At 43.3% G+C, this 16,732-nt stretch overlaps 1 protein-coding gene across 1 annotated transcript; it reads left to right on the plus strand.

Moving 5' to 3' along the window:
- Positions 1 to 140: 140 nt before the first annotated feature.
- Positions 141 to 15,409, plus strand: LOC139537876 (follistatin-A-like). The gene is made up of 6 exons (XM_071339741.1): positions 141 to 367; positions 1,101 to 1,292; positions 1,632 to 1,850; positions 9,293 to 9,517; positions 9,824 to 10,054; positions 11,482 to 15,409. The coding sequence occupies exons 1-6, from the start codon at positions 259 to 261 to the stop codon at positions 11,496 to 11,498; spliced, it is 993 nt and encodes a 330-aa protein (XP_071195842.1). The 5' UTR covers positions 141 to 258; the 3' UTR covers positions 11,499 to 15,409.
- Positions 15,410 to 16,732: the final 1,323 nt, after the last annotated feature.

Raw genomic sequence — 16,732 nt, forward strand, 5'->3', positions numbered from 1 at the left:
GCACACTCACTATTGAGAAACTCTATAGAGTCTAGTTACTGTTCAGGACCTGATGAAGGGAGAACTATACCAAAAAAGATATCCCCCACCCTACCAATTTGAAGACCGCCCACTTCAGATATTTAGCTAGAGACCCTTAAAGATTTTAAAAGAGAGACGGAGTCAGACAGTTTGACAGTCACTCACTGAGCTTTGCATCGCGTGCGCACAGACACAACTTCTCCGCTGCGCGTCAGGACTGCAGTCGTTCGCGCCACTATGCCATCCGTTCCCATGTTTAGGATGCTACAAACACCACAGCTCCGTCAAGGCGTGATTGCGCTTTTCATGTGGTTCACTCACTTTATGGACGACTACAAAGTTCAGGGTGAGTATGCTGTGATTGATTATGTGACCAGTTATATTGTTGAGTAGGGATGGTATAACTTTTTAAGGTCAAATTGTAGGCGACATTGAAGCATCAGCCAAGCTGATCAGTACATGTATCTTCCAAATACCTCATAAGAAAATATGGGTTATAGGGTGGGTTGTGTGGGTTGTGTGGGTTGTGTGCTCATATTTGTCTTGAATGATTGGGATTGTGTCTAAATCAAAATATGTTGGATCTAATGTAGTTCATCAAAACATGCGATCAATCATAAAATGACGCACGGGTAGGCCTAGTCTGAAAGAAAATCTATGACCAATTGGTAAACGGACATGTACAAGCTTTATTGCATAATTAGGTCGGAGATTAGTCAATGTGACTTCCTATACCTCTTACAAGTGGGTCATTCTCCTACAAGCTGAGCTGATAGCCTGAGACAGATGGACTGGTGGGTCCCAAGGAGTGAGTGAGTGAGTACACGCTGCTCCACCCTTGCGTCCTCCGGTGAAATCCCGCTGCATTGGGATTTATTGGTCTTTACGCAATCAGAACACATTTGGCATAACCTGTATTGTAGAACTTTTCTCTAAACAAAAAAGTAGAAATGGATATAGGGTGCTATGGGGAAAAGTTGGCGTTGTTTAAGATTTAGCATGCTCAAATAAGGCAATACTCTACCGTTATACGCGTGCGCATACGATACTTTAATTGGACACGGACCGTCTCTCTCCAGCGGGTAACTGCTGGTTGCAGCAGGGAAAGAACGGCCGGTGCCAAGTGCTCTACATGTCCGGGATGACCCGGGAGGACTGCTGCCGGAGTGGCCGTCTGGGCACCGCATGGACCGAGGAAGATGTGCCCAACAGCACGCTGTTCCGATGGATGATCTTCAATGGAGGCGCGCCTAATTGCATACCTTGTAAAGGTGAGTGATGATCAATATCATTACTTTAAGTGGTGCAACATTATTCTGATGGAACTTATTCTGGTGGAACTTCTTACAAAAAATTCCAACATGTTATCATGTGTATGGCATGTCATATGTTAATGAACTATAATTACTTTCTGCTATAATGGGTTTTGATAAAGAATTTGGCCTTATATCATATTCATTATGTATGATGACTTGATTTGTTCCTCAATTAATACACCCATCCATCCATCCATCCATCCATCCATCCATCCATCCATCCATCCATCCATCCATCCATCCATCCACCCATCCATCCATCCATCCATCCATCCATCCATCCATCCATCCCAGAAACATGCGATAGCGTTGACTGTGGTCCTGGGAAGAGATGCAAGATGAACAAGAGGAACAAGCCCAGGTGTGTGTGTGCTCCGGACTGCTCCAACGTCACAAGGAGGGGGTCCATCTGTGGGTCGGATGGAAAATCCTACAAGGATGAGTGTACAATGCTCAGGGCCCGCTGCAGGAACCATCCTGACCTGGAGGTCCAATACCACGGGCGATGCCGCAGTAAGTCCCCCTCAGGATTAAGGTAGCAAAATTCATGAAACGTTCCCGAAAATTCCCAAGTTTTCCAGATATCCCGGTTGGAGGATTCCATCCCTGTTTATTCCATCCTGATTCTAAGAATTTTGGGAACGTTTCATGAATTTTGCAATTGATTATAAAGTATGTGTATAAGGGTCAGTGAGTACCATTGCCAGACTTGGTTTTCATTTCCAGTCTATCACATATAACTGATATTTCTGAAATAATTATCTGACTTGTGAGACTATTCCAGACTTGGGTTAAGCGATTGTTTTCCCATGTATGGCACAAGGGGGTAACTGTACTGCCTGTATATGGTCTGGAGGCAGTAGACTAGACATTACAGTACCATGGTCTGGAGGCAGTAGACAAGACATTACAGTACCATGGTCTGAAGGCAGTAGACTAGACATTACAGTAACATGGTCTGGAGGCAGTAGACTAGACATTACAGTACCGTGGTCTGGAGGCAGTAGACTAGACATTACAGTACCATGGTCTGGAGGCAGTAGACTAGACATTACAGTACCATGGTCTGAAGGCAGTAGACTAGACATTACAGTACCATGGTCTGGAGGCAGTAGACTAGACATTACAGTACCATGGTCTGGAGGCAGTAGACTAGACATTACAGTACCATGGTTTGGAGGCAGTAGACTAGACATTACAGTACCATGGTTTGGAGGCAGTAGACTAGACATTACAGTACCATGGTTTGGAGGCAGTAGACTAGACATTACAGTACCATGGTTTGGAGGCAGTAGACTAGACATTACAGTACCATGGTCTGGAGGCAGTAGACTAGACATTACAGTACCATGGTCTGGAGGCAGTAGACTAGACATTACAGTACCATGGTCTGGAGGCAGTAGACTAGACATTACAGTACCATGGTCTGGAGGCAGTAGACTAGACATTACAGTACCATGGTCTGGAGGCAGTAGACTAGACATTACAGTACCATGGTCTGGAGGCAGTAGACTAGACATTACAGTACCATGGTTTGGAGGCAGTAGACTAGACATTACAGTACCGTGGTCTGGAGGCAGTAGACTAGACATTACAGTACCATGGTTTGGAGGCAGTAGACTAGACATTACAGTACCATGGTTTGGAGGCAGTAGACTAGACATTACAGTACCGTGGTCTGGAGGCAGTAGACTAGACATTACAGTACCATGGTTTGGAGGCAGTAGACTAGACATTACAGTACCATGGTCTGGAGGCAGTAGACTAGACATTACAGTACCATGGTCTGGAAGCAGTAGACTAGACATTACAGTACCATGGTCTGGAGGCAGTAGACTAGACATTACAGTACCGTGGTCTGGAGGCAGTAGACTAGACATTACAGTACCATGGTCTGGAGGCAGTAGACTAGACATTACAGTACCATGGTCTGGAGGCAGTAGACTAGACATTACAGTACCATGGTCTGGAGGCAGTAGACTAGACATTACAGTACCATGGTTTGGAGGCAGTAGACTAGACATTACAGTACCATGGTCTGGAGGCAGTAGACTAGACATTACAGTACCATGGTTTGGAGGCAGTAGACTAGACATTACAGTACCATGGTTTGGAGGCAGTAGACTAGACATTACAGTACCATGGTCTGGAGGCAGTAGACTAGACATTAGGTTTGGAGGCAGTAGACTAGACATTACAGTACCATGGTCTGGAGGCAGTAGACTAGACATTACAGTACCATGGTCTGGAGGCAGTAGACTAGACATTACAGTAACATGGTTTGGAGGCAGTAGACTAGACATTACAGTACCATGGTCTGGAGGCAGTAGACTAGACATTACAGTACCGTGGTCTGGAGGCAGTAGACTAGACATTACAGTACCGTGGTCTGGAGGCAGTAGACTAGACATTACAGTACCATGGTCTGGAGGCAGTAGACTAGACATTACAGTACCATGGTCTGGAGGCAGTAGACTAGACATTACAGTAACATGGTCTGGAGGCAGTAGACTAGACATTACAGTACCATGGTCTGGAGGCAGTAGACTAGACATTACAGTACCGTGGTCTGGAGGCAGTAGACTAGACATTACAGTACCGTGGTCTGGAGGCAGTAGACTAGACATTACAGTAACATGGTCTGGAGGCAGTAGACTAGACATTACAGTACCATGGTCTGGAGGCAGTAGACTAAACATTACAGTACCGTGGTCTGGAGGCAGTAGACTAGACATTACAGTACCGTGGTCTGGAGGCAGTAGACTAGACATTACAGTACCATGGTCTGGAGGCAGTAGACTAGACATTACAGTACCATGGTCTGGAGGCAGTAGACTAGACATTACAGTACCATGGTCTGGAGGCAGTAGACTAGACATTACAGTACCATGGTTTGGAGGCAGTAGACTAGACATTACAGTACCATGGTCTGGAGGCAGTAGACTAGACATTACAGTACCATGGTTTGGAGGCAGTAGACTAGACATTACAGTACCATGGTTTGGAGGCAGTAGACTAGACATTACAGTACCATGGTCTGGAGGCAGTAGACTAGACATTAGGTTTGGAGGCAGTAGACTAGACATTACAGTACCATGGTCTGGAGGCAGTAGACTAGACATTACAGTACCATGGTCTGGAGGCAGTAGACTAGACATTACAGTACCGTGGTCTGGAGGCAGTAGACTAGACATTACAGTAACATGGTTTGGAGGCAGTAGACTAGACATTACAGTACCGTGGTCTGGAGGCAGTAGACTAGACATTACAGTACCGTGGTCTGGAGGCAGTAGACTAGACATTACAGTACCGTGGTCTGGAGGCAGTAGACTAGACATTACAGTACCATGGTTTGGAGGCAGTAGACTAGACATTACAGTACCATGGTTTGGAGGCAGTAGACTAGACATTACAGTACCATGGTTTGGAGGCAGTAGACTAGACATTACAGTACCATGGTCTGGAGGCAGTAGACTAGACATTACAGTACCATGGTCTGGAGGCAGTAGACTAGACATTACAGTACCATGGTCTGGAGGCAGTAGACTAGACATTACAGTACCATGGTCTGGAGGCAGTAGACTAGACATTACAGTACCATGGTCTGGAGGCAGTAGACTAGACATTACAGTACCATGGTCTGGAGGCAGTAGACTAGACATTACAGTACCGTGGTTTGGAGGCAGTAGACTAGACATTACAGTACCGTGGTCTGGAGGCAGTAGACTAGACATTACAGTACCATGGTCTGGAGGCAGTAGACTAGACATTACAGTACCATGGTCTGGAGGCAGTAGACTAGACATTACAGTACCATGGTTTGGAGGCAGTAGACTAGACATTACAGTACCATGGTCTGGAGGCAGTAGACTAGACATTACAGTACCATGGTTTGGAGGCAGTAGACTAGACATTACAGTACCATGGTTTGGAGGCAGTAGACTAGACATTACAGTACCATGGTCTGGAGGCAGTAGACTAGACATTAGGTTTGGAGGCAGTAGACTAGACATTACAGTACCATGGTCTGGAGGCAGTAGACTAGACATTACAGTACCATGGTCTGGAGGCAGTAGACTAGACATTACAGTACCGTGGTCTGGAGGCAGTAGACTAGACATTACAGTAACATGGTTTGGAGGCAGTAGACTAGACATTACAGTACCATGGTCTGGAGGCAGTAGACTAGACATTACAGTACCGTGGTCTGGAGGCAGTAGACTAGACATTACAGTACCGTGGTCTGGAGGCAGTAGACTAGACATTACAGTACCATGGTCTGGAGGCAGTAGACTAGACATTACAGTACCATGGTCTGGAGGCAGTAGACTAGACATTACAGTAACATGGTCTGGAGGCAGTAGACTAGACATTACAGTACCATGGTCTGGAGGCAGTAGACTAGACATTACAGTACCATGGTCTGGAGGCAGTAGACTAGACATTACAGTACCATGGTCTGGAGGCAGTAGACTAGACATTACAGTACCATGGTCTGGAGGCAGTAGACTAGACATTACAGTACCATGGTCTGGAGGCAGTAGACTAGACATTACAGTACCATGGTCTGGAGGCAGTAGACTAGACATTACAGTAACATGGTTTGGAGGCAGTAGATTAGACATTACAGTAACATGGTCTGGAGGCAGTAGACTAGACATTACAGTACCGTGTTCTGGAGGCAGTAGACTAGACATTACAGTACCGTGGTCTGGAGGCAGTAGACTAGACATTACAGTACCGTGGTCTGGAGGCAGTAGACTAGACATTACAGTACCATGGTCTGGAGGCAGTAGACTAGACATTACAGTACCATGGTCTGGAGGCAGTAGACTAGACATTAGGTTTGGAGGCAGTAGACTAGACATTACAGTACCATGGTCTGGAGGCAGTAGACTAGGCATTACAGTAACATGGTTTGGAGGCAGTAGACTAGACATTACAGTACCGTGCTCTGGAGGCAGTAGACTAGACATTACAGTAACATGGTTTGGAGGCAGTAGACTACACTTAGGCCACTCTAGCCACTTGGAGGCCCTAACCGAGATTTTAGTGGTCCCTCTCTGTACGACGGAGAGAAGCATTTTAGTTTTGAAGTTAATTTCCTGCAATTCTACACATTTTGCCTTGGTGCGGAGAGATTTTTTTGAAATGTTATAACACATTTTATGCAACTCTACTAATTTTGCCATGGGGCAGAGAGAAGAAATTTGCAGTTTTACAGCTAATTTCCTGCAATTCAAACCATTTTGCCATGGGGTGGAGAGAACATTTTAGCAGTTTTAAAGGCCCAGAAGCGCGGAAATTCACTTTTTTTTCAGCTGAAATACGATGCCCATGATGTTGCACAACGATTTCAATCAATAAGTAAAACATTAAGTCAAAGTATGATATATTTTGGGTTGAAGTAGTAACTTTGGATGTTTTCAGTACCAATGCTGTGTGTTTCCCCTGTGATAGGACGTGCTAATACTTTCCTGTCTACATTTCTTTTCAGGGCTGGGTTTTGTTTGAATGTTACCACCCACCAGCATGGCTAATCAGAAACACCTGCAAAGTTCTTCCTCTTCACGAGTTGCGATTGAGCTGAGCAATACAATAGATCATGTTTGGCTGAGCCGAACAGTTTTTCGCTGTAGTCTACATTTGGCTGCCTGAGCCATGGAGCAAATTAAAATAGGGTGTGCACACTTATGTTTTTGCAACTCCACTTTTTTATCATAACCCATTGGATAATTTGTCAAGTTTTACTTATTTTTGAGCTAGTCTGTATTAAAAAAATATATATGACCATTTTATAAATTGTAAAATTGCGTGTGATATGACTGCATTTTGGAACCCCGCACCCCCGAAGATGAATGGTTTTGACCACATTCCACTGCTTTGATTGGTGCAGATTCCACAAACTTGTTTATCTATACTGAAAAAATATATAAACGCAACGTGTAAAGTGTTGGTCCAATGTTTCATGAGCTGAAATAAAAGATCCCCGAAATGTTCCATATGCATGAAAAGCTTATTTCTCCCCCAAAAATTTCACACATTTGTTTACATCCCTGTTAGCGAGCATTTCTCCTTTGCCAAGATAATCCATCCACCTGACAGGTGTGACATATCAAGAAGCTGATTAAACAGCATGACCATTACACAGGTGCACCTTGTGTGCAGTTTTGTCACATAACACAATGCCATAGATGTCTCAAGTTTTGAGCGAGTGTGCATTTGGCATACTGACTGCAGGAATGTCCACCAAAGCGGTTTCCAGAGAATTGAATGTTCATTTCTCTACCATAAGCCACCTCCACCGTCATTTTAGAGAATTTGGCAATACGTCCAACCGCCTCACAACCGCAGGCCACGTGTAAACATCTGGCTTCTTCACCTGCGGGATCGTCTGAGACCAGCCACCCGGAGATGAAACTGTGGGTTTGCACAACCGAAGAATTTCTGCAGAAACTGTCAGAAACCATCTCAGGGAAGCTCATCTGCTTGCTTGTCGTCCTCATCAGGGTCTTGGATTGACTGCAGTTCAGCGTCATATCCGACTTCAGTGGGCAAATGCTCACCTTCGATAGCCACTGGCACGCTGGAGAAGTGTGCTCTTCACGGATGAATCCCAGTTTAAACTGTACTGGGCAGATGGCAGACTGTGTGGGCGAGCGGTTTGCTAATGCCAACATTGTGAACAGAGTGCCCCATGGTGGCGGTGGGGTTATGGTATGGGCAGGCATAAGCTATGGACAATGAACACAATTGTATGTTATCCTGAGGCCCATTGTCGTGCCATTCATCCGCCACCATCACCTCATGTTTCAGCATGATAATGCACAGCCCCATGTTGCAAGGATCTGTACACAATTCCTAGAAGCTAAAAATGTCCCATTTCTTCCGTTGCCTGCATACCCACCAGACATGTCACCCATTGAGCACGTTTGGGATCATCTGGCTCGACGTGTACGACAACGTGCTCCAGTTCCCGCCAATATCCAGCAACTTTGCACAGCCATTGAAGAGGAGTGGAACAACATTCCACAGGCCACAATCAACAGCCTGATCAACTCTATGTGAAGGAGATGTGTCGCGCTGAATGAGGCAATTAGTAACATTAGCTAGCTATATAAGGTTAGCATGCTAGCTAGGTACACTGATGGATGTCAGTGCCCTGCTTGCTATTATTTCTCCACTCCATCTTGAAACCACCACAATGTTCCATCCCTCAATTCGTGAATATGTATTATCAGCCTGCGTCATTCTTCGGAGGTGGAACGTAAACAAGAATTTCTGCTATTGGACAGGAATGATGTCAAAATAGTGGCGACATTGCCCTCTATTGGGGGCCTTTAAAGCTAAATTCCTATAACTTTACACATTCTGCCATGACTTATGCCATGTTAATATGATATCTGAGTGAAAATGACAAAAAAATCAATGGGGGCCCCTTGAAAGTCAGGGCCCCTGGGCACAGTCGGAACTCAGCCATGATTGCTACAAGTTTAGATAGCTGGCTAGACTAACTACCAATCAAAAATTGACATGGCTAATTGTCAGCTAATTGAATGACTGACATAACAAGAGAAAAACTACTGATCCACAACCAAATTTCGAAATTGCACCTGGTGTATTTGACTATTTTTACTCTCAATAGACCTGTTATGTTGCTTATGCCTGGAGCCGGCCCTGTCTGCAGGTCCAAAAAAGACCAGAAGTGTGAGGTGGAGTCTGCCATCTGATATCACAGATAGGCTAAGTCAAACTTAGGCAGTAAGAAAGCGTATAGATAGACTATCAGCAAGGAAAAATGAACATCACAGGTGGGGGAATATTTACCTGGTGTAACCTGAGAGTTGTGAAGTGAAATGTTTAAATTGTGTGTAATTTTAATGTTTCACATGACATGAATAGTGTCACATGTGAGTCATGCCTCTACATGTGTGTGTGTGTCTTTCCATCCACAGAGACGTGTCATGGAGTTCGCTGCCCTGGCTCCGCGTCATGTGTCGTGGACCAGACCAACAATGCCTACTGTGTGACCTGTAATCACCAGTGTCCAGAGGTGAAGTCACCTGACCAGTACCTGTGTGGCAACGACGGCGTTGTTTATGCCAGCGCCTGTCATCTGAGGAGAGCCACGTGCATCCTGGGAAGGTCCATCGGCGTGGCGTACGAAGGGAAATGCATCGGTAAGTACTGGAGCATCAATATGGGGTGCCGTTTGTAAAGTTGATACATCACACTTAGATCAATGAAGATTTCAGTGTTTTGATGCGCCAAGACCTTTGTCAGAACATACCAGAGTAGTAGGCCTACTAAGCATCCAAAACATGTCTGTTCTGTCTGTTCTCATACACACAGACAGGACACTAGGTCTACCTCCATCACCAGAATCATGGTGTCTGTGTGAATCAGAAATAGATCAGCGCTGGCCTGGGTCTGTGTGGGAGTGTGATAATATTGTCTGATGCTTTCTGTGTGTGTCTCCTCTCTAGACGCCCGGTCATGTGGCGACATCATGTGTCGGGGAGCGAAAAGGTGTCTGTGGGATGAAGCGAGTGGCCGCGGACGCTGCTCTGTGTGTGACGAGCCATGTCCGGAGAGTCACCCGGGTGAGAGTGTGTGCTCCAGCGACAACAACACCTATCCCAGCGAGTGTTCCATGAGGCAGGGCGCATGCGCTCAGCAGCGTCACCTGGAGGTCAAACACTCAGGATCCTGCAACTGTAAGTCTACGGTTGATGCGTGAAATGACACCCTATTCCCTACACTGTGCAGCACAGCGACGCACCCACTGAGAACTTATGAGAAAGTGTCTTAAACTCCAAAACAGGCTTTTCCTCAGTCACTTTACCCAAAGTCATAATTGAGGGTTAAATCCTAACTTTCACTTAAGCCGAATTTTCGGCCAGCTGTTTTCAGCAACTGATATTTTTGAATTAGGTTGTCATATTGGCAGGTTTGCTAGCAACAAACTATTTAGCTAGCTTCTAGCCTAGTGTTTGATATGCAATGCAATCTCCTCGTAATGAACTATGTTGAGTGTCCTGACGAGAAGGCAAACGTTTATAGCTATGCCAGGCCAAATCAGGCACCGTCATTCATTTGGATGTATCCAAATTCATGTCAATAGGAAACAGCTTAAAACAAATGCAAATGCAGCTACTTTTCTGTTATTCTGACTGCAGAGGTTGTGACTGTTAGCCGTAGCTAGTTGGCTAGCTAGCAAGCAAGGGATAAGAACGTAAAGAACAAGCGACTGGGTCGCATCCATATATATCAAACTAATCAAAGAAAACATGAAAAAGTATGAATTCGCTTATAAAATAAAAATATCAACAATAACAAAAAATATTACTACTGAAGAATTTGTGCTGAATATTGTTTTCTTTGAAAACTTTGGTTGTAAGCGGGATAAACGCCTCTGTTCTGTAGCTTACATTAACTTGGAACTCCAAGCCTACATTACCTCTGTCCATTATTTTCAAGGTAATGTAGGCTTCCAATGTAATGTACAGAACGTCGTCTTTTTATCCCTTACTTAGTTGCCTCTGTGTCAAAGCCACGTACACAAAAACATCTCTCTCTCTCTCTCTCTCTCTCTCTCTCTCTCTCTCTCTCTCTCTCTCTCTCTCTCTCTCTCTCTCTCTCTCTCTCTCTCTCTCTCTCTCTCTCTCTCTCTCTCTCTCTCTCTCTCTCTCTCTCTCTCTCTCTCTCTCTCTCTCTCTCTCTCTCTCTCTCTCTCTCTCTCGCTCTCTCTCTCTCTCTCACTTCATAGTTTACCGCTATTCTGTTGTTCCCATGATGTTTGGTTCACTCATAACATAGATCATGTGTCTCTCAGCTTATCCTCCCTCTAATTACAACAATGCCTCGTTTTTCTCCTGTAAACAGTAATGTTGCTGTAATTAAATTATTTCAGCATGTGGATTATGAGGACTGGGTTTTGGATGGGTTACTTTTTGGATGGGGTTTTCTACATCTGCCTGTGGCTGTTTGTTTTGGAGATAAATCTTTTCTGAGGGCAAATACACTCCAACAGGGTGGTCCTTTGTAGAAATTGGTCCTGGACCCCTGTCTTGTGCATCAAATTAAGTTGTATTGTGTTATAAAGATGCGTATATGAGCCCTGTTCTGTTCTCTCTGTTTTCAGGTTTAAACCAGGTTTAAACCATCACCCCACTGCCCAGCCCAGCCCCCCCTCTCAGCCTCCAGCCTCTCTCAAAACCACAATCACTTTTCTTTATGTCCCATACTCTGGTCCATGGAAGAAGAGAAGCAGACTGTCAGTGAATCAAGTCAAGGAAAATAAGCTTACTGTTGCAGTGTGATTCTGTGCTGTTGTTAGGGTCAATGGGGCGGTGGTTAGAGCATTGGACTAGTAGTTAGTTAGAGCGTTAGTAATGGTTAGAGCGTTGGACTAGTAACTGAAAGGTTGCAAGATCGAATCCCCGAGCTGACAAGATAAAAATCTGTCGTTCTGCCCCTGAACAAGGCAGTTAACCCACTGTTCCTAGGCCGTCATTGAAAATAAGAATTTGTTCTTAACTGACTTGCCTAGTAAAATTAAATAAAAGAAATAAAAAATTATGCTTAATTTTGCTGTGAGATTCTGTGCTGTTGTTAGGGTCAATGATGCTTAATGTTGCAGTGAGATTCTGTGCTGTTGTTAGGGTCAATGATGCTTAATGGTGCAGTGAGATTCTGTGCTGTTGTTAGGGTCAATGATGCTTAATGTCGCAGTGAGATTCTGTGCTGTTGTTAGGGTCAATGATGCTTAATGTTGCAGTGAGATTCTGTGCTGTTGTTAGGGTCAATGATGCTTAATGTTGCAGTGAGATTCTGTGCTGTTGTTAGGGTCAATGATGCTTAATGTTGCAGTGAGATTCTGTGCTGTTGTTAGGGTCAATGATGCAACTGCTAGTAGACAATTTGTTCTTCCATATATCCGTCATCAGACAGGGAAGCTTGAGGAAGAGGGGAAGGATTAAGAGCAGGAAAACTAGGATTTTCTTAATCAAAATGTCCTCGAATACAGCCTGGATGATAAAAACTCAATAGCTGAATAGTGTTTCAGTTCAGCCACAGAATACTGTTCATATTGTATATAAAGTGTATGCTTATTTATTGTCCATGGAAGAGAAATAAGCCAGGGTTTCCCAAACTCGGTCCTCGGGACCCCAAGGGTTGCACGTTTTGGTTTTTGCCCTAGTACTACACAGCTGATTCAAATAATCAACTAATCATCAAGAGTTGATCATTTTAATTGACTATGTATTGTTTGGGCAAAAACCAAAACATGCAGCCCTTTGGGTCCTCAGGACCGAGTTTGAGAAACCCTGGCTGAACTAAGCAATCGTATATTTGAAATCTTGTAGGTGTTGTTTACTTGTATGTATTTATATATTTTGTTTATTATTTATACATTAACAGTGTCCGTCTGTCTTACTGTATACCTAATGTCTCTTGCATTTTATCCAAAGAGAAAATGTATTATTTATTTGAGGTGCAATATTACCCACATTGATGTTCTTGTTCTGTAAACTCCTGCAATGCATTCTCTATCTGAGCTGTACACATCTGCTTATTGTGGGCAAGATTTGGATTTACCCCGTCTTCCTACATTGTGAAATGTTGGCTAGCGTGTTTAGTGTGTTCCAGTTTATTTTATGGAGAACTTGTTGCTCACCAATGTATGTACCCTAGTGAGAGAAAGACTCTGGTTTTGTTGACTCAAAGCTTACCTAAATGGCTTTGTCTAGTTTTTTGTTGAACAAAAGTTACCCGTCCTAGTCCCACTACAGTGCATAGCGATACCTTTAACGAGTCACTATGGTCTCTCTCCCTTCAGAAAATGACTAGCTTTGTTTATTAAGGGGAGCAGGATGGATGCCACTAAAACAATGTACAGTTGAAGTTGTAAGTTTACATACACTTAAATTGGAGTCATTAAAACTCGTTATTCAACCTTCTCCACAAATGTCTTGTTAACAAACTATAGTTTTGGCAAGTCGGTTAGAACATCTACTTTGTGCATGACACAAGTCATTTTTCCAACAATTGTTTACAAACTGATTATTTCACTTATAATTCACTGTATCACAATTCCAGTGGGTCAGAAGTTTATATACACTAAGTTGACTGTGCCTTTAAACAGCTTGGAAAATTCCAGAAAATGATGTCATGGCTAGAAGCTTCTGATAGGCTAATTGACACCATTTGAGTCAATTGGAGGTGTACCTGTGGATGTATTTCAAGGCCTTCCTTCAAACTCAGTGCCTCTTGGCTTGACATCATGGGAAAATCGAAAGAAATCATTCAAGACCTCAGAAAAAAATTGTAGACCTCCACAAGTCTGGTTCATCCTTGGGAGCAATTTCCAAACGCCTGAAGGTACCACGTTCATCTGTACAAACAATAGTACGCAAGTATAAACACCATGGGACCATGCAGCTGTCATACCGCTCAGGAAGGAGACGCGTTCTGTCTCCTAGAGATGAACGTACTTTGGTGTGAAAAGTGCAAATCAATCCCAGAACAACAGCAAAGGACCTTGTGAAGATGCTGGAGGAAACAGGTACAAAAGATCTATATCCATAGTAAAACGAGTCCTATATTGACATAACCTGAATGGCCGCTCAGCAAGGAAGAAGCCACTGCTCCAAAACCGCCATAAAAAATCCAGACTACGGTTTGCAACTGCACATGGGGACAAAGATCGTTCTTTTTGGAGAAATGTCCTCTGGTCTGATGAAACAAAAATAGAACTGTTTGGCCATAATGACCATTGTTATGTTTGGAGGAAAAAGGGGGAGGCTTGCAAGCCCGAAGAACACCATCCCAACTGTGAAGCACGGGGTGGAAGCATCATGTTGTGAGGGTGCTTTGCTGCAGGAGGGACTGGTGCACTTCACAAAATAGATGGCATCACGAAGAGGGAAAATTATGTGGATATATTGAAGCAACATCTCAAGACATCAGTCAGGAAGTTAATGCTTGGTTGCAAATGGTTCTTCCAAATGGACAATGACCCCAAGCATACTTCTAAAGTTGTGGCAAAATGGCTTATGGACAACAAAGTCAAGGTATTGGAGTGGCCATCACAAAGCCCTGACCTCAATCCTATAGAAAATTTGTGGGCACAACTGAAAAAGCGTGTGCGAGCAAGGAGGCCTACAAACCTGACTCAGTTACACCAGCTCTGTCAGGACAAATGGGCCAAAATTCACCCAACTTATTGTGGGAAGCTTGTGGAAGGCTACCTGAAACATTTGACCCAAGTTAAACAATTTAAAGGCAATGCTACCAAATACTAATTGAGTGTATGTAAACTTCTGACCCACTGGGAACCCACTGGGATGAAAGAAATAAAAGCTGAAATAAATCATTCACTCTACTGTTATTCTGACATTTCACATTCTTAAAATAATGTGGTGATCCTAACTGACCTAAGACAGGGAATTTTTACTAGGATTAAATGTCAGGAATTGTGAAAAACTTAGTTTAAATGTATTTGGCTAAGGTGTATGTAAACGTCTGACTTCAACTGTATTATGTTTTATACAATGTCTAAGTAGGAATAATTAGGTTCTTCATTTTTTACCTTGACAATGTTGTTTTTCATATTTGATAATGTGCCAATTAATACTCTTGTAGACTTTTATGTGCCAATGTATTTCAGTGCGGTCAATCACGTAATTGATATCACTCCCTCTGTAAATGTAAATGTAGTGTACCACATAATGTTCATTACATACAATATATCAAACTTAAGCATGTTGTTTTTCCTCACACTATCGAGGAATATTCAAAGAAATCTGCAGCTGCTGTGAATATATTAGCTGTTTTGTCCTAAACAGAACTGTGTTATGAGTCAACAGCTGCTGCATTTACAGCTGTGATACATTTCCATGAATAACCCCCCTGGTCTATTTTGTTATGTTGAATAGAGATTCAGTCATAAATATATAGTTTTGTATTTTTTTATGTGATTGTTAAATGTACATAATAGCTATGATATTATGATGATATTTATACAGGGCAGGAGAGTAAATAATAAAAATATGCTTTTTTTCCTCAAACTTGTGTGTGTTCTGTCTATCATTTCTACACACGAGACACACAGCAAATGTCCTGGAGAATACTATATATACAGTAGCCTACTTTCCCTCTTCTGTGTACCGAATCCAGTCCAGTATTTTACATCATCATCACATTTACAATATGCTCCAATTAAAGTGATACAATCACAGCCAGACAGTCAGTCAGTCATGTATCTCATTACTGCTCCATGAGCTCTTCCTCAGCCATCCTCCTCCACCAAGTGTAGAAAATGACTGACTGACTGTCTGGCTGTTATTGTTTCACTTTGTGCTGCAGGACCATATAGATAGTGTATTTATTTATTTATCTTTATGTGCAGGACAGGACTGTGTCACTCAATCACAGACATTTAAACCGGTAGAGCCCAGCTCAGCCACAGAAGATAAAACTTGTGGCTGATCGACAGAACCTCAGCTTGGCCTGTTTGGCATCGTTTCCTCAGACGTGAGAAAAGCTGACTCAGTTTCTGTGCTAGTTGTGTTTGGGCTGTCTGCTGAGCTGTGTGCGTGTGATTGAGGGTACTAGTGGCATCAGGGTCCAGCAGACAGGAACCAGCCCAGCAGCTCTCTCTCCTTTCCGTCTCTCTCTCTGCCTCGGATCAGAACCTGAGACTATCTCATGTAATTACATTTCAGCAGTAGTAAAGAAGATCCTAATCGTACTGTGTGTGCCGTGACCGGTCCTTGTCTGTTTTGGAAAATTCTGCCTGGGACTGGAAGTACACACTGCTAATATAACAGCATTACAGAAATGCTGATGTGACAGTCTGAGCCGAGGCTGAACTGAGTGAGAGAATTTCCCATGGTGGCATCAAAGGTGGGGTATACTCTCTCTCTCTCTCTCTCTCTTTCTACTCTCCTGACCTTGGCATAGCATGAAAGGCAAAACCTGGAAGGTTTCACTGAGAACAAGTGACTCATTACTAAAGTTATGGTCATAGATTATGAAGTCATAAAAATTATCATAAATATATTTTAAATAAGAACTTCTGTTTGGATTGTATATACAATTAATCTTGAGTAATGGACTAAATGTCATTCCTGTTTTCAATAGGATAATGGGACATTGAAAGGGACATTGCGAGAGAGAAAGAGAGAGAGAAGAGAGAGAACCAATTACTCACAAAAATGATGTGTTGCTGACCACATAACTTTATATGAAAAGTGTTAGACAGTGCTTGACAGGGTGCTCAAAGCTCTGCCAACACACAATACCATCGCCCAGAAAGTGAAGACCTTTTTGGACTAGAGTCTAGTTAGATGGACCGGATGACACAGTTACTTCACAGCGTGTTACATACA

Source organism: Salvelinus alpinus, chromosome 1 (assembly GCF_045679555.1).
Source record: "Salvelinus alpinus chromosome 1, SLU_Salpinus.1, whole genome shotgun sequence".
In the NCBI taxonomy this organism is placed as follows: Eukaryota; Metazoa; Chordata; class Actinopteri; order Salmoniformes; family Salmonidae; genus Salvelinus; species Salvelinus alpinus.